The sequence below is a fragment of the Geotrypetes seraphini genome, chromosome 4 (genome assembly GCF_902459505.1).
Source record: "Geotrypetes seraphini chromosome 4, aGeoSer1.1, whole genome shotgun sequence".
Taxonomy (NCBI): domain Eukaryota; kingdom Metazoa; phylum Chordata; class Amphibia; order Gymnophiona; family Dermophiidae; genus Geotrypetes; species Geotrypetes seraphini.
The window spans coordinates 3124834-3151368 of record NC_047087.1 but is presented as its reverse complement, the minus strand read 5'-3'; the positions used below and the strand labels follow the sequence as shown (position 1 = coordinate 3151368).

Sequence of the window (26535 nt, the reverse complement as noted above, 5' to 3'; positions counted from 1 at the left end):
CCAATCTTGTTTGTAGACTTCACACTTCTTGTTCGCCCTGCCATACTCAGGTACTGTATGAGGTCTGCCTGTTACGAGTAAATGAGAGAGATTAAATGAGAGAGAGTAAATTAGAGAGAGTAAAAGAGTAAAAGAGAGGGAGATAGTGTGAGAGAATGTAAAGGTAGGGCGTCTGAAGGGTAGAGTTGAAAGTTAGGATGTCAGAGAGATCTAAGCAGTAGGGTGCTTAGAGTGAATGCTAGTTGCCCCACTGTGTCCTGTTGTTCTAGATTTAGCTCTTCTTTAAGGCTCTCGCTAAGGCGAGCGCCTTTGCTGCTCGCCTTCGCCGAACGGCTGCGCGCCGTTGGCTCGCCTCCTTTAATGGAGGATCCCGGTCGCTGACTGCTGACACGGAAGGGTGGGCAGAGCTTACTCTCGCCACGACCCCACAAGCCTCCTTCGATTTCTGGCGCTGCTAGCGCCTTGCTCTGCCACCCGCCGCTTTCACCACCTCCTCTCCTCGCCCTCGCTGATCCTCACAAGGTCCTGCTCGCCGCGATTCTTTTATGAGTCAGGATTTTCTCAACCATCTAAATGATCTTGACTCTTTCCCACTGATCTCCAATGCAACACATTCAAAGAGTCATACACTTGATATGATCTTTATTCCAATACATCATATAGCATCTTTAATCATTGTAACTCTGTTTAATCATTTAATCATTGTAAACTCAATTTGTAGCATTTTTAATCATTGTAAACCATATAGAATTTCATGGTCCTGCGGTATATAAACTGTTATTATTATTATTATTATTATTAATTTGCTCGATTGGACCCGCCCAATCAGCTGGTACATGACAATTCCCAGCACTTGCTCCTTAATGATCTCCTTTGTGCTCAACTTAGGGCACTATTTTTTATTCTTATTTCTCAATTAACTCTGACCTACTCTTTGCAACTTCCCTACAAAGCTCTTCAACTATGCTTGGACAATTTAATTCAACTTAATTGTAAAGCCCTCCAGTATTTTTTCTCTTGGCATCTCTCTGTTCATTCCCCAATTCTTTGTTGCTCTATCTTAATCACACCATTCTTCCTTAATTTAACAATGGACTCACTACCTTCACAAAGCCCAGTCCACTGGGGCCACAGGCCTTCCCGTCCTAATCTTGTTCCATCTCATTCCTTTCAATTGACTGAGGTACAGGTTAAAGACTTTCCTCCTCTCATTCACTCAAATATCACTCACACGCCTCAGAAAAAATTAAATATAGGCCTAATTAACTCAAGATCCATCCGTAATAAACATCATATCCTTAGAGACCTAATCATTCATAATTCCCTTAACATCCTTTGCATAGTAGAAACTTGGCTAAGTAATGGTGATGAAGCATACTTCTCCTTTGCAAGCCCTCCAGGTTACTCTTATTTTTTCAATCACCGTGTTGGAAAAAAGGGTGGTGGATTAGCCATCATCTTCAAATCCTCCCTCTCAGTGAGTATGGATACCGCATATACAACAACTATCATCGAATATATTCATTGCAAAATTAATGTAAATCCAACAATAGATTTACTATTACTTTACATCCCACCTCCTACTGATCAAAATAGCATCGTTCAAGCTCAATCTTTAATATTTGATTGCGCAACCCAAACCCAATCTATATATATAAAATCGGAAGTATGTATGTGTGTATGTATGTATGTGTGTGTGTATGTGCCGCGATCACGCAAAAACGGCTTGACCGATTTGAACGAAACTTGGTATGTAGATCCCTCACTACCTGGGATGATATGTTCTGGGGGGTCTCGCGGCCCACCTGCACACGTGGGCGGAGCTACAAACATAAAATCAGATTTCACCCATTCATGTCAATGGAAAAAATGTAAAAAGCTGCCATTCTCACATTAATTCAAAAACGGCTTGACCGATTTGAACAAAACTTGGTATGCAGATCCCTCACTACCTGGGGTGATATGTTCTGGGGGTCTCGCGGCCCACCTGCACATGTGGGCGGAGCTACAAACAGAAAATCAGATTTCACCCATTCATGTCAATGGAAAAAATGTTTTTACTAGCTCACTTTGTTATTCAAAAACAATATTATATCAATCAATCAAGTAACTGAAGTTATTTAGTGAACACTCAGACCCACAGCTGAGGTCTCAATGAAAAAATCACGGAGCAGCTGTTTTGAGAGACCATCATCGTTGTTCACAGTCTCACCCACCAAACAACAGCTAAATAACTACACAAAGATGGTAAAACAAAACCAACTTAGCTTTGAATGGAGTGGGTAATCGGTATAGCTGCTCTGGGTTCCTTTTTATTCAAATGACTGCATTCATTACAATTGCCGACCCCCCTACCTAGGTTTCGCCAATTGGCTTCTTCAGGAGGGGCACTACAAATGTAAAACAACCACATTAACACTAAAACACTTCAGTTACCACTGCTGTAATTTTTACACAATAATCACAATTAACTACCACACCATTCACACTCAGACCTACCGGCGTAACGCACTCCACACTACTCACAGACACCTTAGCTTCTGGCGACGAATTTCCATCAGCAGGCCCCACTATATATGCACCTCCCCTTCAACTACGTCATACTGACGTCAGACTCGTCCCTGCAATCTGACCATAAATCTATTCCTTCTATAAATGAAACCATTCGATTTCATTATTTAACCCTGTAGGGGTCAAAGTATGCCACTGAAAAATGAATTTTTGTTCTAAATATAATAAACTTTGAGTCACATCCCCTGTTGTTTTGTGTGTCCTAGCTATGACTGTATATTTGACATCTTCAATTAAATGCTGCTGTTCAAGCCAATGGCTTACAAGAGGAGCCGACATGCGATTGCATCTGATGTTACTCAAATGTTCGGCAATTCGAGTTTTAATAGCCCGCCAAGTGTGCCCGATGTAATAAAGCCCACAAGGGCATATTATACAATACACAACTGCCGTAGAAAGGCAATTAGTGTTAGTTCTTAAATAAAATCTCTTACCTCCTGAGTGAGGAATAAGTACTTGGTCAATATTGAGGACATGAGAGCAATATACACAATGGGCACAGCTTACATGAGGACCCCCATAATTCTGTTGACCGGGGGCCTGCTGTTTAAGAATTTGGCCCAAATTACGGCCTCGAGTGTAAGCAAACAATGAAATTTGGTTCATGCTTTCATGTACCTGCAACACTGACCAGTGCTTCAAAATAATTTGTCTAAGTTGTTGACTCCTACTAGAATAGGGTAATACACATACTAGGGCCCCACTTTTCTCTTTCTCCTTTGTATGAAATAACCACTCCCGCTGACAATTGCGGGCTCTTTTCCATGCTGTTTTGACCACCCTAGATGGGTAGCCACGTTCTATAAATTTTGCATATAATAGTGTGGCCTGCTGATGGAAATCCCCTTCGTCAGAGCAAATCCTTCTCAATCTCAAAAATTGCCCCACCGGTATACTATCCCGGAGGGGTTTAGGATGATAGCTGTGGTAATGGAGGAGTGTGTTACGGTCGGAGGGCTTCCGATACAATGTAGTGTCAAAATGTACCTGAGAATCAAACTGGGATTTAACTACCTGAATGTCCAAAAAGGATACCTTATTGGAACTCACTTCATGAGTGAGGGAGATATTAGGATCCACCTGATTTAATTCCTTAAGGAATTCCTCCAACTCGTAACGTTCCCCATTCCACGTAAAAAAGATGTCATCTATGTATCTTCTCCAGAAACCTACTCTGTTAAACCACCTAGATGTATATACATACTTTTCTTCATATTCAGACATATAGAGGCAGGCGACTGAAGGGGCCACTGTGGCCCCCATCGCCACCCCTTTAGTCTGAATGAAGAACCTGTCTATAAACTGAAAGTAATTTTGACAAATCACAAATTCTGCCAATGTAACCACTAGTTCCTTCTTCTGTACTGACACATTTACAATGTCTATAGATTTCTTTATAATTGCCAGGGCCGCCGATTGTGGCACATTGGTATACAGTGCTGCGACGTCTGGAAAAATGGAAAAAATGTAAAAAGCTGCCATTCTCACAGTAATTCAAAAACGGCTTGACCGATTTGAACGAAACTTGGTATGCAGATCCCTCACTACCTGGGGTGATATGTTCTGGGGGTCTCGCGGCCCACCTGCACACGTGGGCGGAGCTACAAACAGAAAATCAGATTTCACCCATTCATGTCAATGGAAAAAATGTAAAAAGCTGCCATTCTCACAGTAATTCAAAAATGGCTTGACCTATTTGAACGAAACTTGGTATGTAGATCCCTCACTACCTGGGGTGATATGTTCTGGGGGTCTCGCGGCCCACCTGCACATGTGGGCGGAGCTACAAACAGAAAATCAGATTTCACCCATTCATGTCAATGGAAAAAATGTAAAAAGCTGCCATTCTCACTGTAATTCAAAAACGGCTTGACCGATTTGAACGAAACTTGGTATGCAGATCCCTCACTACCTGGGGTGATATGTTCTGGGGGTCTCGCAGCCCACCTGCACACGTGGGCGGAGCTACAAACATAAAATCAGATTTCACCCATTCATGTCAATGGAAAAAATGTAAAAAGCTGCCATTCTCACAGTAATTCAAAAATGGCTTGACCTATTTGAACGAAACTTGGTATGCAGATCCCTCACTACCTGGGGTGATATGTTCTGGGGGTCTCGCGGCCCACCTGCACACGTGGGCGGAGCTACAAACAAAATCAGATTTCACCCATTCATGTCAATGGAAAAAATGTCAAAAGCTGCCATTCTCACTGTAATTCAAAAACGGCTTGACCGATTTGAATGAAACTTGTATGCAGATCCCTCACTACCTGGGGTGATATGTTCTAGGGGTCTCGCGGCCCACAACTCTATGTTGCTTGCTCAAGGGTGGGTTCACCCAATAATTTATATGTTCTTGCTCCAGGAGGTGAAACTAAAATTGTTGTTTATAATCACGTTTTGCGTTAGTTGTATTGTATTCATTTTGTCAAATATTTCACATTATAATTTGAATATTGTACTTTTTATTAAGCTGTAAAAAAATAATTTCATTCACCACTATAAAGTATCTTTATTTGAATCCATTTACAGTGTTATTGCTATAATTAAATACCCGTGCAACGCCGGGGCATCAGCTAGTTTCCTATAATATTGGGTGACTTCAATATTCATTTTGATGATCACAATTCTTTTACGAGTCAGGATTTTCTCAACCATCTAAATGATCTTGACTCTTTCCCACTGATCTCCGATGCAACACATTCAAAGGGTCATACACTTGATATGATCTTTATTCCAATACATCATAAACCTTGCCTATCAAACCCCCACCTACTTCAAGTACCTTGGTCTGACCATTATTTTATTTCTACTTCATGTCTTCTCTCAATTTCCTCCAGTTCGGTTCCTCTATTAATTGTCTCTTCCAGAGACTATGATAACTTAAAAGATAAGTTAACTCCACTCTTGCTCCAACTTGATAGTAATACCTTTGACTCCGAAGATTCAGATAAACAATTAAAGATTTGGGACAATGCCTGTCGCACCTTACTAGACAAATTAGCTCCTATTACAATCTGTACTATTTCTTTGAAAAAACAAAAAAATCCCTGGTTTAACTCCTCGCTACTTCTCCATAAACGCCAGTTACGCTTTCTGAAATGAAAATGGCGAACCAATCCTACGTTATCTAATCTAAACAAATATAGGGAACATTCAAAATACTATAAACAATCCATAAACATGGAAAAAAGAAAATATTATAAACATTGTATTTTAAAGCAAAAAATTCTGCAGTCTTATTTTCCATTCTTAAAAAGCTAACACAATTTAAACATAAACAAACTCTTACTAACGCTTCGACTCCCTCTGTTCAAAACTTAGCAAATTTTTTCAGGAAAAAATTCACACTACTAGGAAGGATATTAGAAACAAATCTCGAAACTCCTATTGTTTGGAGGACAGTACTCCAAACTATTTATGCTCAACATGTTCTCGTTTTTCCCTTCCTTCTCTGAATGACATTCTGCATATTATGCAATCACTAAACCCTAAAGAATCAAGCTGCGACACAATTCCCCCATTCATTTTGAAACATTACCGTATTTTCACTCATATACCGCGCACCCGTGTAAAACGCGCACACGGGTATAGTGCGCGGGAAACTGTAATTTATGTAAAGAAATTTTTATATACCACCCACACCCGTATACCGCGCATGCCGCCCCGACTCTCCCGTCGCCGCCCGACTCTCCTTTCGCCCGCCCCGACTCTCCTCTGGCCCGCCCCGACTCTCCTCTCCCCCTTGAAGTCCTGTCCCCACCCTGAAAGCCTGATGCCCCCCCTGACGTCCGATTCACCCCCCCCGCAGGACCGCTCGCACCCCCACAGCCTCCCCACCCCCCTCCCATCATGGAGAAGCTCCTACTGTTCTCCTGCTGCTTCCTCTGCCGGCGGTCCCGGCCCTTCTGTGAGCCCTGCGTCTGAAATGCTTCCTCTTCCGGCGGTCCCGGCCCTTCTGTGAGCCCTGCGTCTGCGCTGCTTCCTCTTCCGGCGGTCCCGCCCTTTCTCTGATGTCTGATGGGGTGGGGGTCCGAGCGGTCCTGCGGGGTGAATCGGACGTCGGAGGGGGGGAACTATGTAAAAAAAACGTTGTATAACGCGCAAGGTTATGCACGGTTTGTAAAAATCGTGTATAACGCGTGCGTTATATGCATGAAAATATGGTACTTTTCGATCTTTGGTCCTTTTTTCCTTAAATTAATACACAAAAGTCTTTTCACAGCTACCATGCCTATTGCTTGGAAACATTCTATAATATACCCAACGATAAAAAATAACAAAGAAAGTAATCAAGACTGCTCCAATTATAGACCAATCACAACCCTTCCGTTTCTTGCAAAAGTAATGGGAAAAAATCATATTTAACCAAATTTTAGACTATTTTGACAAAACTCAAGCTCAAGGATCTCTCGAACGAGGAAAGGCTGAACAAATTGCAGCTATACTCTCTCGAAGAACGCAGGGAGAGAGGAGACATGATTGAGACATTTAAGTATATCACTGGTCGTCTCGAGGTGGAAGATGATGTTTTCTTTCTTAAAGGGCCCTCGGCCACAAGAGGGCATCCGCTGAAAATCTGAGGCGGAAAATTTCATGGCGACACCAGGAAGTATTTCTTTACCGAAAGAGTGGTTAATCATTGGAATGATCTTCCATTGCAGGTGGTCGAGGCCAACAGCGTGCCAGATTTTAAAAATAAATGGGATGCCCATGTCGGATCTCTGGTAGAGTTAAGGGGATGGGTCATCAGAGTGCGATCTCTCAGAGGGTTAAGGGGGGAGGGTCAATAGAGTGGGCAGACTTGATGGGCTATGGCCCTTTTCTGCCGTCATTTTTCTATGTTTCTATGTTTCATCTCAATGAAACTGGCTTCCAGAAAAACCATTCTGCAGAACATGAACTCATAGGTTTAACTAAACTAAACTAAAACTTAGTTTTATAGACTGAGTCATCAACCAAGAGGAGCTCGACTCGGTTTACAACAGGGATCTCAAAGTCTGTCCTTGAGGGCCGCAATCCAGTCGGATTTTCAGGATTTCCCCAATGAATATGCATGAGATCTATGTGCATGCACTGCTTTCAATGCATATTTATTGGGGAAATCCTGAAAACCCGACTGGATTGCGGCCCTCAAAGAGGGACTTTCAGATCCCTGGTTTACAATAATGTAAAACAGTGTTCTTCAACCTTTTTACACCTGTGAACTGGCAGAAAAAAAAGAATTATTTTGTGGACCGGCAAACTACTAGGACTAAAATTAAAAAACCCCATTTCTGCCCCATCTCCGCGAGCTCGGTCCCCACAAATCATCTGATCCCATCCACACAAGCCTCAGTTATGATTTTATATTGAATGTATTTTATTAAAGTATAAAAAGAAACAATATTCTGTACAATTGTCATTTTATAAATACAAATAATTCAGAGCAGGATCAACAAAACCCCTGTCTCCCCTCCTCTTCACATATATCCCCTCTACTATCAAGAAAACTGAACAAGCCAAATTATTACAGAATGCTACACAGAAATATCATGCTAACAGAATACTGCAGTCACACATGACAGGAATAGTTTTAGGGGAGTGCAACTAGGGCAACTGCCCCCTGGTCAGAGAGCGCCCTAAGCCAGCTGGAAGCTAAAGAAGCACTGCCTGGGTTTTGCAGTCCCCAGTTATGTCTAACACCAGCTCTAGCAGGATATATATTTCAAATCTGATATATTCTAATCACAAAATAGAAATAAAATTATTTTTTTCTACCTTTTGTCATCTCTGGTTTCTGCTTTCAATCTTCTTTTCACTCTCTTCCTTCCAGCGTCTGCCCTCTCTGTCTCTTCAATCCAGCATCTGCCCCTTCCATCCACTGTCTGTCCTCTCCCCCTTCCATATGGTATCTGTCTTCTTTCTATGCCCCTCTCCCCTTTCCATCCAGCTTGTGCCCCCTCTCTCCTTTTTACATGATTCATTCCAGCTTCACTGCTCTTCATTTTTATCTCTCCTACACCAGATCTATCATCGTTGTCCCTCTCTGCTTATTTTTCTGCTGACCCCTTCCTATCATCAATCTCTCTACTTTCTCATGCCTGTGTCTCCCCTTCCCCTCCTCTAATCTCTCTGCCAGCTGTTTCCTTCCTTTTTTCATTCTCCCTTCCCTCCTCCTCCTGTCCAGCAGTAACTCTCTTCCCTTCCTCCCCTCCCAGCAGCATCTCTCCTCCCTCTCCAGTAGCAACTGTCCCTTTTTTTCCCTTACCCAGGAGCTTCCCAGATTCCTATCCCTCCTCCCCTCCCAGAAGCATCTCTCCTTCTCCTTCTCCCTCTCCAGTAGCAGCTGTCCCTTTTTTTCCTTGCCCAGCAGCTTCCCAGATTCCTTTCCCTCCTCCCCTCCCAGAAGCATCTCTCCTTCTCCCTCTCCAGTAGCAGCTGTCCCTTTTTTTTCCCTGTCCAGCAGCTTCCCAGATTCCTTTCCCTCCTCCCCTCCCAGAAGCATCTCTCCTTCTCCCTCTCCAGTAGCAGCTGTCCCTTTTTCCCCTCTGCCCAGCAGCTTCCCAGACTCTGATAGTGGTTTTCTCCCCTCCCAGCAGCTCTTCTTACTTCCCAGTGCAGCGATTCACGAAGGCAGCCTCGGGTCCTTTGTTGGGTCGCGCCGCCTCTGAGGAAAGAGGAAGTTGCATCATCAGAGGCAGCCGCGACTCAGCAAAAGCCCCGAGGCTGCCTTCGTGAATCGCTGCGCTGGGAAGTAAAGGAGAGCTGCAGAGAGGGGAGAAAGCCACTGTCTGAGGCTCCCCAAGATCTCTCCGTCCCAGCGCAGACTTCGGATGTTGATCTTGCCGGCCCTGCGCGTCCCAGCAGGAAGTTGAAGTCAGTCAGTCTTGCCGGCCCTGTGCGGACCGGCAAAAATTTCCTGCGGACCAACACCGGTCCGCGGACCGGCGGTTAAAGAACTGTGATGTAAAACATAATGCATAGAATTTGACAAGAAAAAGTAGACTGAAATAGTTAATTTTCAAAATGTTTAGCAAACAAAAAAGTTTTCAGAACTTTCCAGAATAAAGCAAAAGAACCTGAACTTCTTAATGTAGGCAGTAAAGCATTCCAGAATTTGGTTAATTTAAAAACAAAAGAATAACTAAATCTCTTAAAGGTTCTGTTTTTACCACTGGGAGAGGGAAATGTAAGTTTTAATTTTTGAGAACTTCTGACAAGATGAAATCTATGAACATTCCAGTCTATAGGAATCAAAGTGGCAAAAATGCCAAATAGGATCTTAAATGCAATACAAATGCATTTAAATTGAATTGTGAGATACACTGGAAGCCAATGTAATTCCTTGAAGAGAGGGGTTACGTGATCAAATTTATTCTTACTGAAGATAAGTTTAGCTGCAGTGTTCTGTATTAATTGAAGTCTCTGCAGACTGACCTTTGAAAGACCCAAATACACTGAATTGCAGTAATCCAGCCTTGACAAAATGATTGATTGAACCAATACAGAGAAGTGTTGTTGGTGAAAAAGTGCTCTCACTCGTCTCAGAGCATGGAGATAGAAAAAACACTTTTTAATAATCGAGTTTAGTTGGTCCTTAAATGTAAGTGAAGAATCGATAACAAACGAAGAAGAACCAACAAAGTCTGCAGTGGAAAATACGAAAGCAAAACAAGGAAAGCTGCAGACACACGTACAATGATGCAGGCTAGAATTATTATATCAAATAGTTAAATGCGGTTAACAGTACCACCTTAAAACAAACCAAGGGACCTGACACGGTCAGTGTTTTGGTTAACACGCCTTCATCAGGGGTCCCAGGTTGTTAAGGGATCAATTAGAACCGCAAATAAGAGCACGATAGCTTGTGAACCAACAGAAGCCGTGAAGTAGTCTATGTATTGACTCTTACATAGCATGTAAGTGAAGAATTGATAACAATACCTAGTATTAACGAGGAAAACTCAATTTTCAAAGATTCTCCTGAGTCTAAGATCACAGCAGAAGGGAGAAAATCTAACTTTGGGCCAAACCATAAAAGCTTAGTCTTTCCAGCATTTAATTTCATTTGGATCATTGTCGCCCAGGACTGAAGTTTGGTAATACAATGGTTAATATTGGGTATCAAATTATAGAGATGTAGATCAACCTCAAGTAATATGAAAATATCATCAGCATATGTTAGTAAAGTTTCTCGGGTATTCAAATTGTAATGTTTCAATGAACTCATGTAGATGTTAAATAAGATTGGAGACAATGGAGAGCCCAGGGGGACATGCGTACAATATTTCCTGGATTAGCATAAATCGGTTATCCTCATCTCTATAGAGCTTTCAGCTGTGTTCGATACAGTAGATCACCAACTCCTGCTTCGAAGGCTAGCTGTGGCAGGTATCTCTGAACAAGTTCTTCATTGGTTTACTTCTTATTTCACAAATTGCACTGCTGTTGTTTCCTTCAATAACTCCACTTTTTCTTCCATCCAAAACAGCTTCAGTATCCCTCAAGGATTTATATGGTCCCCTTTACTCTTTAATATCTACCTGTCTCCTTTATTAACACTTTGCCAATCTATTGGTCTTACCACTTATGCTTACACAGACGACATCCAGATCATCTATCCTATCGATGCTTCCAGTTCCAACAACATTAGTCTTTTCAATTCTAAATTAGATAAAATTAGTCAATGGCTCCACGAAAGTATGCTGTCACTCAGTATATCAAAAAACAAATGTCTTATTTCCATGGAAAGACAACATACAGCTTAGATCTCCCATCACAATAAATGACATCCCTATTATTTCTGTCTGCCACTAAAATCCTGGGTGTAATAATAGATAGCAAACTGACCTACCGCCCACAAATCAGGGCTTTAGTAAAGAATTGTTTCATTAGACTAAGACTGATTAGATCGCTTGCGAACATTCTGGACCCTCAATCTCTCAACATTTTAATACATTCTCTCACCATATCTAAGCTCGATTACCGTAATGCACCGTATAAGGGTATTTGCCAAAAAGATATCCATTGCCTACAATTGATACAAAATACTGCCATAAAAATTATCACAAACAGGAAAAAATTTGACCATGTCACTCCCCTGTTAAAAAATGCACACTGGCTACTAATTCCACACCGAATCATATATAAAATAGCTATCCTCTCCTTCAAGTCTCAAAACACTAAAGAACTGGCCTTTATTCACAAACTTCTTATTCCACATGAACCTACAAGAGTTCTAAGATCTTCCTCTCAGCATCTTCTTTATACATCATCCTTGAAAATGATTAGCACACGTTGGACTACCTCATTTGCAACTACAACCCCCACAGTATGGAATTCCTTACCACTTCATATCAGGGCGGAAAAAAATGTAGACAAATTCAAGGGAAATCCTAAAGTGTTACCTCTTCCAAGATGCATATGACTGCTAAATAGACTTGGATTCAGCCTGAGTTGTTTTATTCCCTAGCTTCCCTATTGTGGTTTACCTTTACTTTTAAATTGTAGTTCTCCCTACTTTTTTATTGTAGGTAGACGGCGGTGTTCTGAATCAGTTTTAGTCTCCTGGTGGTTTTCTTCATGGAGCCCAAATAAATGATGTTGCAGTAATCCAGGATGCTGAGAATGGAGGATTGTACTAACAGGCGAAATGAGTTGTCGTCGAAGTATTTTTTTTTATGGTGCGGAGTTTAGGTAACTAGGGGCACATAGGCTTGACTACCTCTTCAGGACAATAAATATAGAGGAATAAATGTTATTGTTCTATATAATTGGTGCATTAGATAAAGGACATTTATGTGATATTGACCCTTTTTGGCTAAATCCCCACCACCCTCATATGCTATGTTCTATTTCAGGCTGCTGAAAGAAGTGCACTGTACCAGAAACTTCAGGATGCTTATCGAGATCTATGTGCACAGTCATTATTGCAGGAAGCAGCCATAAGTGAGCTGGATAGCCAAAACCGGAAGCATGTGGAAAATATAAAGCATGCTGAAGAACAGGTACATGATTATAAATGGACTTCCATTTTTGTAAAATTTAGCATCAATATGATAAGAATTGCCCTATTTATTTAATTATTTAAGACCTTTATATCCTGCATATCCAAAAATCTATGCGGGTTACAAAAAACATATATAGGCAAAAAAAGAAACCCTGACATTCAAAACTAACATAATGCACATAAACATCCTAAAAACAGTCAGCTTACAAAACCCTAAAACCTTAATTAAAAGGAAGAAACACCTAATCTGTAATATTTACAAATTTGTACTTCACATATTAAATTTTTAAATGCATTTTGAAAAAGGTAAGCCTTCAAACACTTTCGAAAAAGTAAAAAAGAAAAGATCTGACGAACAGTGTCAGGGAGGGCATTCCATAATTGAGGACCCATCATACCAAAAACACGAGAATGAATAGTAGCCTTAGCTATAAGATGCACAGAAGGAACAACCATTAATTGCTTTGTTTGAGACCTCAAAGAATGTGAAGGTAAATATGTCATCAGTAAATTTGCCACTACGCTCGACAAAGTCTGATGCAAGGCCTTATAAACTAAAACTGATGGTGATAATTGTATTAAGCAGGATATAAAGGGGGGGGGGCATAACCCAATATGTATAGGACACCCCTTTCCTGGGAAACCTTTTTATATATAGAAATGCTCCAGAGTTACAGTGAAATAATATTGCCTAGTTAGCAAATGTTAAAGTTTTAAAACAGATGAGTTATCCTAGGATAAGCAAGCAGCATATTCTCATACTAGTGTTTAAGCCCGTTACATTAACGGGTGCTAGAGTAGATGTCTGTCTGTCTGGTTTTTTTTTCTTTGTCTCTCTCTCTCCTTGGACGCTGTCTGTCTGTCTCATTCTTTCTGTCTCCCTGGCCTCCTGCCTATATTTCTCTGTTGCATCATGCAATCCTGTCTCTCCATGGCCCCTTCCTATGTCCATAGTGTCCCATCCTATGTCCTTAGTGCCCTCAGTGCCTCCTTCCTATGTCCTTAGTGCCCCCAGTGTCGCCTTCCTATGTCCTTAGTCTCCCATCCTATGTCCTTAGTGCCCTCAGTGCCTCCTTCCTATGTCCTTAGTGCCCTTTCCTATGTTCTTAGTGCCCTCAGTGCCTTTTATGTCCTTAGTGTCCTTTCCTCTATTATCGACCCCCGGGACAAAATGAAGAAACAGACGTAGAAATGCTAGAAGAAATCACCAATGGATGTAGAGCAGGAAATGTAACGATCATGGGAGACTTCAACTTTCCCGGGATAAACTGGAACCTAGGCACCTCAAACTGCGGCAGGGAATCCAAGTTCCTGGAAATGATAGGGGACTGCTTCCTAGAACAAATGGTGGGAGAACCGACAAGAGGAACTGCCACCTTGGACTTGGTCCTAAATGGCATAACTGGAAGGACAACAGATGTAGAGGTCACTGTTCCGTTGGGGACAAGCGATCACAGCATGATCAATTTTAAAATTGGCATCGGGAAGGGGAAACGTACCAAGACTCAAACCACAACCTTTAACTTCAGAAAAGGGAAATACGACAGCATGAGAGTCATGGTTAAAAAACGGCTCAAAAAAAAGGCAGCCAAAATCAGAACGGTCGATCAAGCATGGTCCCTACTAAAAAATACCATCACCGAAGCGCAGAATCTCTACATTCCGCAGATATCCAAAGGAAGGAGAAATAAAAACAAAGGAGAACCAGCTTGGCTAACTAAAGAGGTGAAGGATGCAGTAAGGGATAAGAGGAACTCTTTTAAAAAATGGAAACGTGAACACACAACGGAGGCCTGGAACAGTCACAAGGTCGACCAGAAGAAGTGTCACAAGGCAGTAAGAGACGCCAAAAAAGCCTATGAGGAAAAGATAGCGCAAGAAGCCAAAAACTTCAAGCCCTTTTTTAGATACATAAAAGGGAAAAAACCAGCTAAGGAGACAGTGGGCCCTCTCGACGACCAAGGAAGAAAAGGGTGCATCAAGGAAGACAAACAGATTGCGGATAGGCTAAACTCATTCTTTGCGTCTGTCTTTACCAAGGAGGACACTGCATCAATGCCAGAAACAGGGAGAGTATTCAAGGGAGAAAATGAGAATAGCCTCACCACAGTAAATGTGGATTTGAACATGATATATTATCAGATCGACAGATTGAGAAGTGATAAATCCCCTGGACCAGATGGAATTCACCCGAGAGTGCTAAAGGAGCTTAAGATAGAAATCGGAGAACTATTACAATCCCTAGCTAACTTGTCAATTAAAACCGGGCAAATACCAGACGACTGGAGGATAGCGAATGTCATCCCAATCTTCAAAAAGGGATCGAGAGGAGAACCGGGCAACTATAGACCTGTGAGTCTTACATCGGTTCCTGGGAAGATGATTGAAGCACTAATAAAGGATAGCATAGAGCAACACCTGGAAAATCACGACCTGATGAGAGCTAGCCAACACGGCTTTAGGAAAGGGAAGTCTTTTTGACTAATTTACTTCAATTTTTTAATGAGGTAAACAAACAAATTGATAGCGGTGAACCGGTGGATATAATATACTTGGACTTCCAGAAAGCGTTTGATAAGGTTCCCCACGCAAGGCTTCTGAAGAAACTACAAAGCCATGGAATAGAAGGAGATATACTAAGATGGATAGGCAAATGGTTAGAAAACAGATTGCAGAGGGTGGGCATAAATGGGAAGTTCTCGGACTGGGAAGAGGTAACGAGCGGTGTACCTCAGGGATCGGTTCTTGGGCCAATTTTGTTCAATATCTTCATAAACGACCTAGAAGATGAAACAACAAGTAATTTAATCAAGTTTGCGGACGACACAAAACTATGTCGGGTAGTTGGGACACAAAAGGACAGAGAAGAACTTCAGAGAGATTTGAACCAGCTAGAGAAATGGGCAGAAAAGTGGCAGATGAAGTTTAACATAGAAAAATGCAAAGTGATGCACCTGGGTAAGAAAAACAAGGAACATGAATATAAAATGTTAGGTATGACACTGGGCAAGACCGAACAAGAAAGGGACCTGGGGGTACTGATAGACAGGACCCTGAAGCCGTCAGCTCAATGCGCAGCGGCGGCAAAGAAAGCAAATAGGATGTTGGGCATGATAAAGAAGGGAATCACAAGTAGATCGGCGGACATCATAATGCCGCTTTACAGAGCAATGGTCAGACCACACTTGGAGTACTGTGTTCAACAATGGTCTCCCTACCTAAAGAAGGATATAACCCTACTGGAGAGGGTGCAAAGGCGAGCTACGAAGCTAGTAAAAGGTATCGAGAATTTGAGCTACAAAGAACGCCTCAGAAAACTGGGATTGTTCACCCTCGAGAAGAGAAGACTGCGAGGAGACATGATAGAGACTTTTAAAATACTAAAAGGATTTGACAAAATAGAGCAAGAAGCATCGTTATTCACATTGTCAAATGTGACTCGTACAAGAGGTCATGGACTGAAACTGAGGGGCACCAGGCCCAGGACAAATATTAGGAAGTTCTGTTTCGCACAACGAGTGGTGGACGCTTGGAACGCTCTCCCTGAGGAGGTCGTGATGGAGACCAGCATTCTGGGTTTCAAGAGCAAGTTGGATGCACACCTTCTTGCAAATCACATTGGGGGATACGAGTAAACAAGGTTTCTCAGCAGGGAACACCTGGCTTGGCCTCCGCGGGTGCGGGTTGCCGGACTGGATGGACCTAGAGTCTGATCCGGCGAAGCCATTTCTTATGTTCTATGTCCTTAGTGCCCCCAGTGCCTCCTTCACATGTCCTTAGTGCCCCTTCCTATGTCCTTAGTGCCCCCAGTGCATCCGTCCCGTGTCCTTAGTGCCCCCAGTACCTCCTTCCCGTGTCCTTAGTGCCCTCAGTGCCTCCTATGTCCTTAGTGCCCCTTCCTATTAATAATAATAGCAGTTTATATACCGCAGTACCGTGAAGTTCTATGATTCATCACATTTCATCACATCCATTCATCACATCCATTGTTCCATCACATTTATAGCTTTTGATGCCTTGGGAATAGTTTTGGAGATAGAGTTAGCAAATGGGGTGATGATCGTAAAGTCATCTGCGTAACTGAATAATTTTATACCTAGCTGGGTTAATTGCAAGCCCAGTGAGGACATGTAGACATTGAAAAGCAATGGGGATAGCGGTGACCCTTGCGACACACCAGATGGATTGCTCCAGGTATCGGAGAGATCACGATTGAAGCGTACCTGATAGGTACGGGATATAAGGAAGCCACGAAACCAATTCAACACCTTATCCCTGATATCGATAGCATCTAGGCATTGTAGCATTTTCCCATGGTCTACCAGATCAAAGGCAGAGCTCATATCGAATTGCATGATCAGGGCATTGAGGCCCTTGCTAAACAACAGGATCAGATTGTCTAAGATAGCCGCAATTACTGTCTCCGTACTGAATAAAGGTCTAAAGCCGGATTGAGTTTCATGTAGGAGAGAGAACCGATTAAGATATTCCATCAATTGGAATACCTCCATGATTTTTACAATGAATGGAATGGATGGTCTGTAGTTGGTTACTAGAGCTGATGATTCTTTATTGTTTTTTAGGATTCGGGTTATTATTATGTGACCGTTATTAGTGAGGAACTTCCCATTTTTTAGGTTATGGGCTAGGTATTGCAGTAGCGATAGTTTAAATTCTAATGGCGCTTCTTTCATAACTTCTGGGGGCACGAGTCCAGAACGCAATAAGATTTAGAGTATTTGTTATATAGTTTGGTATATTTATTCCATTCTAAGTCTTGAAAGGAACTCTAGGTCATGTCTGCTGGTATTTCATTTCTTCGTTTGTTAACTATTTGATGATCACTAGGGTCGTTTGTTGAACAGTTGTTTCTTAGGTTTTTAATTTTCGAATCGAAATACAGTGCTAAATCATTCGCAAAGGTTAACTTAGTGTTGTGTATGGGTATAGTGTAGCGAGTGGTGTCGAATAAATTTGTGATCAGGTTGAACAGCTTTTTTGTATTGATTTCTTTTGAACTATTGCATGATGAGTTGATTTTAGTAGAGTAGAATGCTTTACGTTTGTCTTTTATCAATTGTTTGTAGATTTTTATGTTAGCTCTCCATTTGATACGGTCTGCCAGTTCTCCTGTTTTTTTCCAAATTCTTTCCAGTCTGGCTAGTTGTTTCGATTTTAGAAGTTCGGTGTCAAACCATTTGTTATATTTATTTGCATTGCTTTTGCTATTACGTTTAGGGGCAATTTTATCTAAAATGGTTGTGCTGGTTGTCATCCAGTGATCCCAGAAATCGACTCCTTCTATCTCCGCTTGCAGTATATATTGTGACCAGTATTCTTCCGGATTAATATAACCTCTGTGTGATGTTCTCTTTTTGATATCGGACGTGTTTTAGATTTTCGATGGGACCAGATTAATTTGAAATAATAAGTAAAATGGTCAGACCAGATATCATGACACCAGGTGCCTTCAGGTAGAGAGATGACAGGGTCTAGGATTTCCTTTGTGGACATGGCTACCACATCTAAGTGATGGCCTTTTTCTTGTGTTTGTGTGGGTACAGGGAGGTTGTAGTTAAGTAGGGATAGAAAGTTTTAAAATTCTTTCGTATCTGTATTGTCCTCTTCATCTAGGTGCAAGTTTATGTCTCCTGCGATGATATTGTAGGAAGGACCAATTGAATTGTGTAGGACAAATTCACAGAAGTCATCTTTGGCTTTTGGCCAGCTTTTTGGTGGGACATAGAATAATATGCAAGATAGGGATTCTTCTAGTTGACTGTTACTGATTTTACAGGCTAAAATTTCTAGTTGGTTGGTCACTTTGGAATCTAGTAGTTTGAACTCAAATCCTTCTTTAAGAATAATTGCTAATCCTCCTCCTTTTTTCCCCGCGTGGTTTAACGTGAGGATTTTAAAATTATCTGGTAGGAGATCTATTATTATTGGATCATCTTCAGACAATAACCAAGTTTCGGTTAGAAAGAGGCAGGCTATTTGCTTGCTGATGATCCAATCATTAATTTGGAAGGCCTTATTCCTGACAGATCTAGTATTGAGATAAGCACAGGGACTAGATGCGGAAGTGATAGGTTTGGTACAGGTGGTGGTTCTGATAGGTTTTACTTCCCTTGTTCTTTTTTTAAGGGTTCGTTGCTGTCTTCTTTTGTTTGAGATAACATTAATTTGATTTATTATGTCTTCTTGTGGGTTAATGATGTGCATGATTGATAGATCAGGGTTGTGTATTGATTGTAAATGTGGGTAGAGTGAGTTAACGTCTTTGATTTTACCGCTAATCAGATAGATCAATAAGATCAGTAAGAGATTCATGTTTGTAGGGTGATGTTTCTTCCTAGCGTAAGAATTGTATTAGTATCCCCAAAATTTCGATTTGTAGTTTGTATGGTTGTTAGGCGGATTGTAATAGTTCTTAAGATGTCCTAATACAAGCAACTAATAATTGCACATACATCTAACAATTAGACATGCAACTAACAGTTACACATACCTCTGACGGTTGCACATGCCTCTAACAGTTACACATGCCTCTAACACAGGGATCTCAAAGTCCCTCCTTGAGGGCCGCAATCCAGTCGGGTTTTCAGGATTTCCCCAATGAATATGCATTGAAAACAGTGCATGCACATAGATCTCATACATATTCATTGGGGAAATCCTGAAAACCCGACTGGATTGCGGCCCTCAAGGAGGGACTTTGAGACCCCTGCTCTAACAGTTACACATGCCTCTAACAGTTACACGTGCCTCTAACAGTTACATAAATTAGTATCTTGCGTTTCAAAATATTCAATTAGTAGGGGGTATATATCAGACCAATACTAGGAGATGGTCTCCCTTTGGCCACCTCTTGACCTCCTATTGGTTGTTAATCTTCAGGCAGTTGTTATGAAAGGTTGTTGAACATCTGGTGGCATTTCTGAGGGCCTGAAGATTAACAGCCAATAGGAGGTAATCAAGAGGTGGCCAAAGGGAGACCATCTCCTAGTATTGGTCTAACAGTTACATATGCATCTAGCAATTGCACATGCATCTAAAGATCTGGCAATTATAGCGTGGACATCTGAGTTAGGTAAAGATCTTAATGGGTAGACCTTAGTAAGGAAAAAACTTAGCTGAGTGTCGGTCTTGGTGGCAGTAGGCAGGAGGGCTGTGGCAGGTGGTCAGCTCTAGTTGATGCGGGGCTAGGGTTTCCAGGTTGCTTCTGGGGGCTGGAGCATACTCACACGCCCGGCCTAATAAGGAGGGAGGCAGCTTGGGAGCCCTGAAGTCGTTGGACATGGCGTGGAACACTGGAAATGGTGGGGGGAAGGTGAGAGGGTCGACTACCCTGCCAAGGAACTGGGAAAAAAGTGAAATCCGTGAGGTTCTTCATCCGCTTCGTCTTGTTGTGCGCCGGGTCCAATCCGTGAGGTTGCTTCACAGAGGACGCTTCACAAAGGCGCGCAGCAAGATTTAAGGACTCCCCGCAGGATCGGGGGGAGGGGCGGAGCTGGACTCAAACGCCTCGCAGGTTCTGGACTCATGCGATCTGGTGGCCCAGGCAATATCAGTGTGGGAAAGAGGCTTCCCGTTGCCGCAGCAAGATTTAAGGGCTCCCCACAGGATCGGGGGGCAGGGCAGAGCTGGACTCAAACGCCTCGCAGGTGCTGGACTCGTGCGATCTGATGGCCCAGGCAGTATCTCTGATGATGTCATCAGAGCAAGATATGTGGCAGAGGAAATCTGCAGTAGAAGGCTGCGAAGCAGCGTGTTTAAAGTGCTGGGGATGCTGCTGGTGCCAGGAGGTTTGTAGATCATCTCGCGGTGGGAGGAACGGATGGGAGGGTCAGTGGGGTTGGCTGCCCTGAGGGGGATGATGGAAACATGCGGAGGTTTGTGGTTGTTTCACGGTAGGAGGGGTGGATGGGAGTCTCAATGGGGGTTTGGGTGCGGTGGGAGGGAGTCGATGATGACGAACTGCCTTCCTTCCTTACAGTGAGTGAAAGGGGGGAGTCGAAGCACGCATGCACACTCTTGCCAGCCACGGACATATGGATCACGGAACACGCAGGTAAGAGTGTGCATGCGAGCTTAGGGTTTTAATATAGTAGATGTGGGTGATGTCATCCACGGAGCCTAGTATGGACAGTATGAAAAGTGTACTGTCACTTTAAGTTTTAATAAACTTTGCGACTGCCCGCACCGTGCTTGTGCGAGTCCCTTCCTACCTAACTTAGGTACGCAGCACCTCAGTTCTTGGTTTTCCACAGAGTGAAGAAGTACATTTTTGACTGAACTTCATTCAGTCTTCATTGCCTTCCTGCATTTGCATTATTTCTTCATTTTAATAATTTCTTTTTCCTTATAATATTTTTCATTTTGTTGTAAAAAAAAAAAAAAAAAAGTAAAAAGTATATTTTACTCTTTTCGTTCAATCCTGGTATGGCCTTGGGACTTTTTTTCCTTGGCAGGTCTCTCGTTCACTTCCAAAATTGAATTTAATCTCGCCGATGAAATTTTTCCTTCTTTGTCAAAACCTTTAACAGGTTTTAAGAAGTGCTGTAGGTGTCGGCTACCTATTTCCATCATCGACCCTCTTAGTTGGTGTCTGCAGTGTTTAGGCCTTGAACATCGAATCAAAACTTGTGCTTGATGTTTCACCTTACAAAAGCACTTATCAAAGCCCGTTGCATTCAACAGGAGAAGCTATTTGGTTCGGCCATGGACACTGGCAAATCTTCGGAGCCATCAACATAGAAAACTCCTGCATCGACATTGGAAGATCTTACAGCATTGGGGAAGCCAGCTAAGAAGCCATTTACTCCCCAGCAAGTGTCACAGAATAGAGTCCCTTGATGCAGACCAAACAGTGACACCATCGTTCTCCAGTTTTGCAGCTTGTCTCTCCTTCATGGTGTGCATCTTCTTCGAGGTCACCCACTCCAAGACAACCTGCTGCACCGATGGTACCAGCTGATCAGCCATCAGTACCAGTCCTAAAGGAGGTTCAAGGGGCTTGCGAACAAGAACTTAGTTTTTTCAGGATTTAGTTTCAGTTTGTGAGTCATCATCCAGTCTTCCATTGTTTGGATGTTCTTTTCAAATTGCTTGAATTCCTTTGAGGACAGAATGGGTATAGGGAGGAGGACCTTGATGTCATCAGTGTAACTGTAGCTCTTAACTCACGATAAAGCTAGGTGGTTCCCCAGCAAGCGTAAGTATATGTTGAACAGGATAGGGGAAAGTGGGAATGTCCAGACAGGTGACAGGTCCAGACTGGAGACAGACTTGATATGAGCGACTTGTTAGGAAGCCCTTGAACCAGTTTACTTATTTCCTTCTATCCCCCGCTCCTTAGCACTAACAGCGTGATTTCTTTCACCAAACAGGTAAGCCCCTGAACCAGTTTACTTATTTCCTTCTATCCCCCGCTCCTTAGCACTAACAGCATGATTTCTTTCACCAAACAGGTAAGCCCCTGAACCAGTTTACTTATTTCCTTCTATCCCCCGCTCCTTAGCACTAACAGCATGATTTCTTTCACCAAACAGGTAAGCCCCTGAACCAGTTTACTTATTTCCTTCTATCCCCCGCTCCTTAGCACTAACAGCATGATTTCTTTCACCAAACAGGTAAGCCTCTGAACCAGTTTACTTATTTCCTTCTATCCCCCGCTCCTTAGCACTAACAGCGTGATTTCTTTCACCAAACAGGTAAGTGCATTATGCCTCTTGCCTGCAGAATCATCTATTAAAATCCTTGCTGTTACCTTGGACTCCACCTTGTCGTTCACTCGCACATCTCCAAAGTAGTTTCATCTTCTTTTCTAAGGCTTTGTCAGCTTTGCTCGGTTAGGTCACTGTTAGATCGCAACTCCTTACGAATCCTTCTGTATTCACTAGTTATTTCTAGACTGGACTATTGCAGTTCATTGCTAATTGAACTTCCGCAGTACCAACTTTGCCGACTCCAGCTAGTACAAAATACTGCGCTCAGACTTCTTTATTGTCTTGATCATATTACTCTACTTTTCAAACTGAGCGCATGCTTCCGATCTCTATCAGGATACCTTTTAAATATAATCTTCTTACTTTTCAGATTCTGGATTCTTGTTTTCCTCTATTTTGCTTTTCTCATTTGATTCCATATTCACCCAGGAGGCAGTTGCATTCCTCCAATCAATCCTTACTGTCTATTCCATCCTTTAGGCAGCTGTTTCTGGATATTTACAGAGACTCTAATTGTTCTGTAATGGCTCCAACTCTCTGGAACTCTCTCCCGTTATATCTGCGTACAGAAAAATCTCTTAAGTCATTTAAGTCTCACTTAAAAGCTTATTATTTTAAAATAGCATTTGAACCTAGTTTCTAATAGTCTGATACTTTCCAACTTTTTCTCATTACTTGTTTCTAGGAAGTCATTCCCTTGGCAACTTTATCCCATTACTTGTAACTGGGAAGTCATTATCTACAAAATTTTTTTCTTTTTTTTTGACAATACTATATCCAAATATTGGTGAGAGTGGGTAATAAATAATAACTATTCAATATAAATGCTCCACTCTTTTAGTAAGAGAGCCCACTCTCAACGGAAGAAAAAGCCTCAGGTAATTTTTAGGTAGGGCGTAACCGCTCAAACCTCCTCCTCCAACATCATTGGCAAAAAAACCTCTGGAGAAAATGTGCACAATACCACATTCTACTCTACAAGCAGGACTGAATTAGCTGTTGCTTCTAACTGTAAGAGAAAAAGTGATTTTTAAAGATTAGCCAATGTTTCATGGTCAGAGACCGTTTCTTCAGGGCTTTTTTAACTTTCACTTTCCTGCACCGTTTTTTTGAGCTGCTTGCTTCATCTCCAGCGTTTCTTTTTTTGCCCATTGCTTGTGACTGGAAAGTCATTATCTTAAGCTTATTACTTCTTTCTTTATTTCCCTTTTTTCTGCATTCTTAACCTATCCTCTTGTTTTTATCCTGCTTGATTTTTTTCCCTCAAGACATTGTAAATCTTTCCTGCCCTTGAATATCCTCTTGTGTCTAGTTTAGTTTAGTTAATTGGTCTGTGTACATTTCCCCTATTTTGTTTTATTGGTTTTATATATTGCCCATTGTTTTTATTTATTGTAAACTGCTTTGATTTGACTTTTTGTTAAAAATGGCGGTATAACAAGTTTCAAGTTCAATTAAAATTTCTTATACTGCCTAATTAGCCTTCTAGGTGGTGTACAAAATCATAAAAGCATACAATAGCTAAAATTCAAATTTAAGAAAACAGGGGACGACGAAGACTTTTGGAGACATAAAACCATAACGAATGGGAACAAGAGGAAAATGAGCAAGAACTACAATTTTGAAGGTAAAAGATAATTTAGGGGAAAAACAGTAGGAGGGGAAGTTCAGATGGCAGATGAAGTTCAACGTTGAGAAGTGTAAAGTATTGCATGTAGGAAGTAGAAACCCGAGGTTCAATTACACGATGGGAGGGATGTTATTGAATGAGAGTACCCAAGAAAGGGACTTGGGGGTAATGGTGGACATGACAATGAAGGCGACGGCACAGTGCGCAGCGGCTGCTAAGAGGGTGAATAGAATGCTAGGTATAATCAAGAATGGTATTACAACCAGGACGAAAGAAGTCATCCTGCCGTTATATCGGGCGATGATGCGTCCGCATTTGGAGTACTGCGTCCAATATTGGTCGCCGTACCTTAAGAAGGACATGGCGTTACTCGAGAGAGTTCAGAGGAGAGCGACACTTCTGATTAAAGGGATGGAAAACCTTTCATACCCTGAGAGATTGGAGAAACTGGGTCTCTTTTCCCTGGAGAAGAGGAGACTTAGAGGGGATATGATAGAGACTTACAAGATCATCAAGGGCATAGAGAGAGTAGAGAGGGACAGATTCTTCAAACTTTCAAATAATAAAAGTATAAGAGGGCATTCAGAAAAATTGAAAGGTGACAGATTCAAAACAAATGCTAGGAAGTTCTTCTTTACCCAACGTGTAATGCGCTTCCAGAAGATGTAATAGGACAGAGTACGGTACCGGGGTTTAAGAAAGGATTAGACAATTTCCTGCTGAAAAAGGGGATAGAAGGGTATAGATAGAGGATTACTACACTGGTCCTGGACCTGTTGGGCCGCTGCGTGAGCAGGCTGCTGGGCACGATGGACCTCAGGTCTGACCCAGCGGAGGCATTGCTTATGTTCTTATGTTCTTATTTTAGGTCGCCCCTAAAAGGGCAGTTAAATCTCAAAGGCATCAATGAAAATAAATGTCTTTAGCTTTGTCTTGAATTGATTAAGAATTGATTCTTTGCTGGGATACTATTCCAAAGAGAAGGAGCAGTTACGGAAAAAATGGTAGATCGCATTGTGTTTATGTACTTTAGTGACGGAACAGAGAGAAGATTTTGGGCTGACGATCGAAGGGTCTTAGAAGGGATATATGAGATAAGAAGATTATTAATGAATTCTGGTTGGTTATTTTGTTGGATTTTGAAAGTTAGCAAAAGTGATTCTGTGTTCTACTGGTAACCAGTGAGCTTTATGTAAAAGGGGAGTAACATGGTCATATTTGTTTTGCATTATATATGATTTTTACTGCAGTATTCTGTGCTTTCTGGAGTCTTCTAATTTCTTATTTTGTTATAAGAACATAAGAATTGCTGCTGCTAGGTCAGACCAGTGGTCCATCATGCCCAGCAGTTCGCTTACGCGGCGGCCCTCTGGTCAAAGACCATTGCCCTAACTTACACTAGCCCTACCAGCGTACGTCCTTGTTCAGTAAGAACTTGTCTAACTTTGTCTTGAATCCCTGGAGGGTGTGTTCCCCTATAACAGACTCCGGAAGAGCGTTTCAGTTTTCTACCACTCTCTGGGTGAAGAAGAACTTCTTTATATTTGTATGGAATCTATCCCCTTTCAACTTTAGAGAGTGCCCTCTCGTTCTCCCTACCTTGGAGAGGGTGAACAACCTGTCATTATCTACTAAGTCTATCCCATTCAGTATCTTGAATATTTCGATCATGTTCCCTCTCAGTCTCCTCTGTTCGAGGGAGAAGAGGCCCAGTTTCTCTAATTTTTTGCTGTACGGCAACTTCTTCAGCCCCTTAACCATCTTAGTCGCTCTTCTCTGGACCCTTTTGAGTAGTACCGTGTCCTTCTTCATGTACGGCGACCAGTGCTGGACGCAGTACTCCAGGTGAAGGTGCACCATGGCCCGGTACAGCGGCATGATAACCTTCTCCGATCTGTTTGTGATCCCCTTCTTTATCATTCCTAGTATTCTGTTCACCCTTATCGCCGCCGTTGCACATTGCGCGGATGGCTTCATCGACTTGTCGATCAGAACTCCCAAGTCTCTTTCCTGGGAGGTCTCTCCAAGTACCGCCCCGGACATCCTGTATTTGTGGATGAGATTTTTGTTACCGACATGCATCACATTATACTTTTTCCAGTTTTTGGTTTATGAGTATTACTTCATTTGGGTTATTTATTGGATAAACTAGTTGGACATAATCCTTTAGGCGAACATCGTAAAGCCAATGGATTGCCCTAATGTTAGGCGAGGGACCAGGAAGATATTGAATAGTAGAGGAGATAATATTGATCCCTGTGGGATCCCGTATTCAGTTGTGAATGAATCTGAGGATATTCCATTAAAGATACCTTAGCGGACCATTCAGAGAAAAAAGACGAAAACCAGTCCAGGACTAAACTAAACTAAATCTTAGGTTTGTATACCGCGCCATCTCCACAAGCGCAGAGCTCGGCACGGTTTACAGAAGTTAAGAGGAAAGGAGCTACAATGAAGGGATAAAGGAGAGGGACTAAGAAGATAGAGAGGGACCGGATGCTAGAGAACGGGAGGTAATTAGATTTTTGAAAAGAGCCAAGTTTTCAAGTGTTTGCGGAAGGATTGGAAGGAGCTTGAATTTCTGAGCGGGGGTGAGAGGTTGTTCCAGA

At 42.1% G+C, this 26535-nt stretch overlaps 1 protein-coding gene across 2 annotated transcripts in view; it reads left to right on the top strand.

Annotated features, from left to right (window-relative positions):
• The window catches only part of PMFBP1 (polyamine modulated factor 1 binding protein 1), a 561980-nt gene that overhangs the window by 119344 nt on the left and 416101 nt on the right, over positions 1-26535 (top strand). For both annotated transcript variants that reach the window (XM_033943674.1, XM_033943673.1), the window contains exon 5: positions 12417-12563. In XM_033943674.1, coding sequence (XP_033799565.1) covers positions 12417-12563 — 147 coding nt within the window. The remainder of the gene's footprint in view (positions 1-12416; positions 12564-26535) is intronic.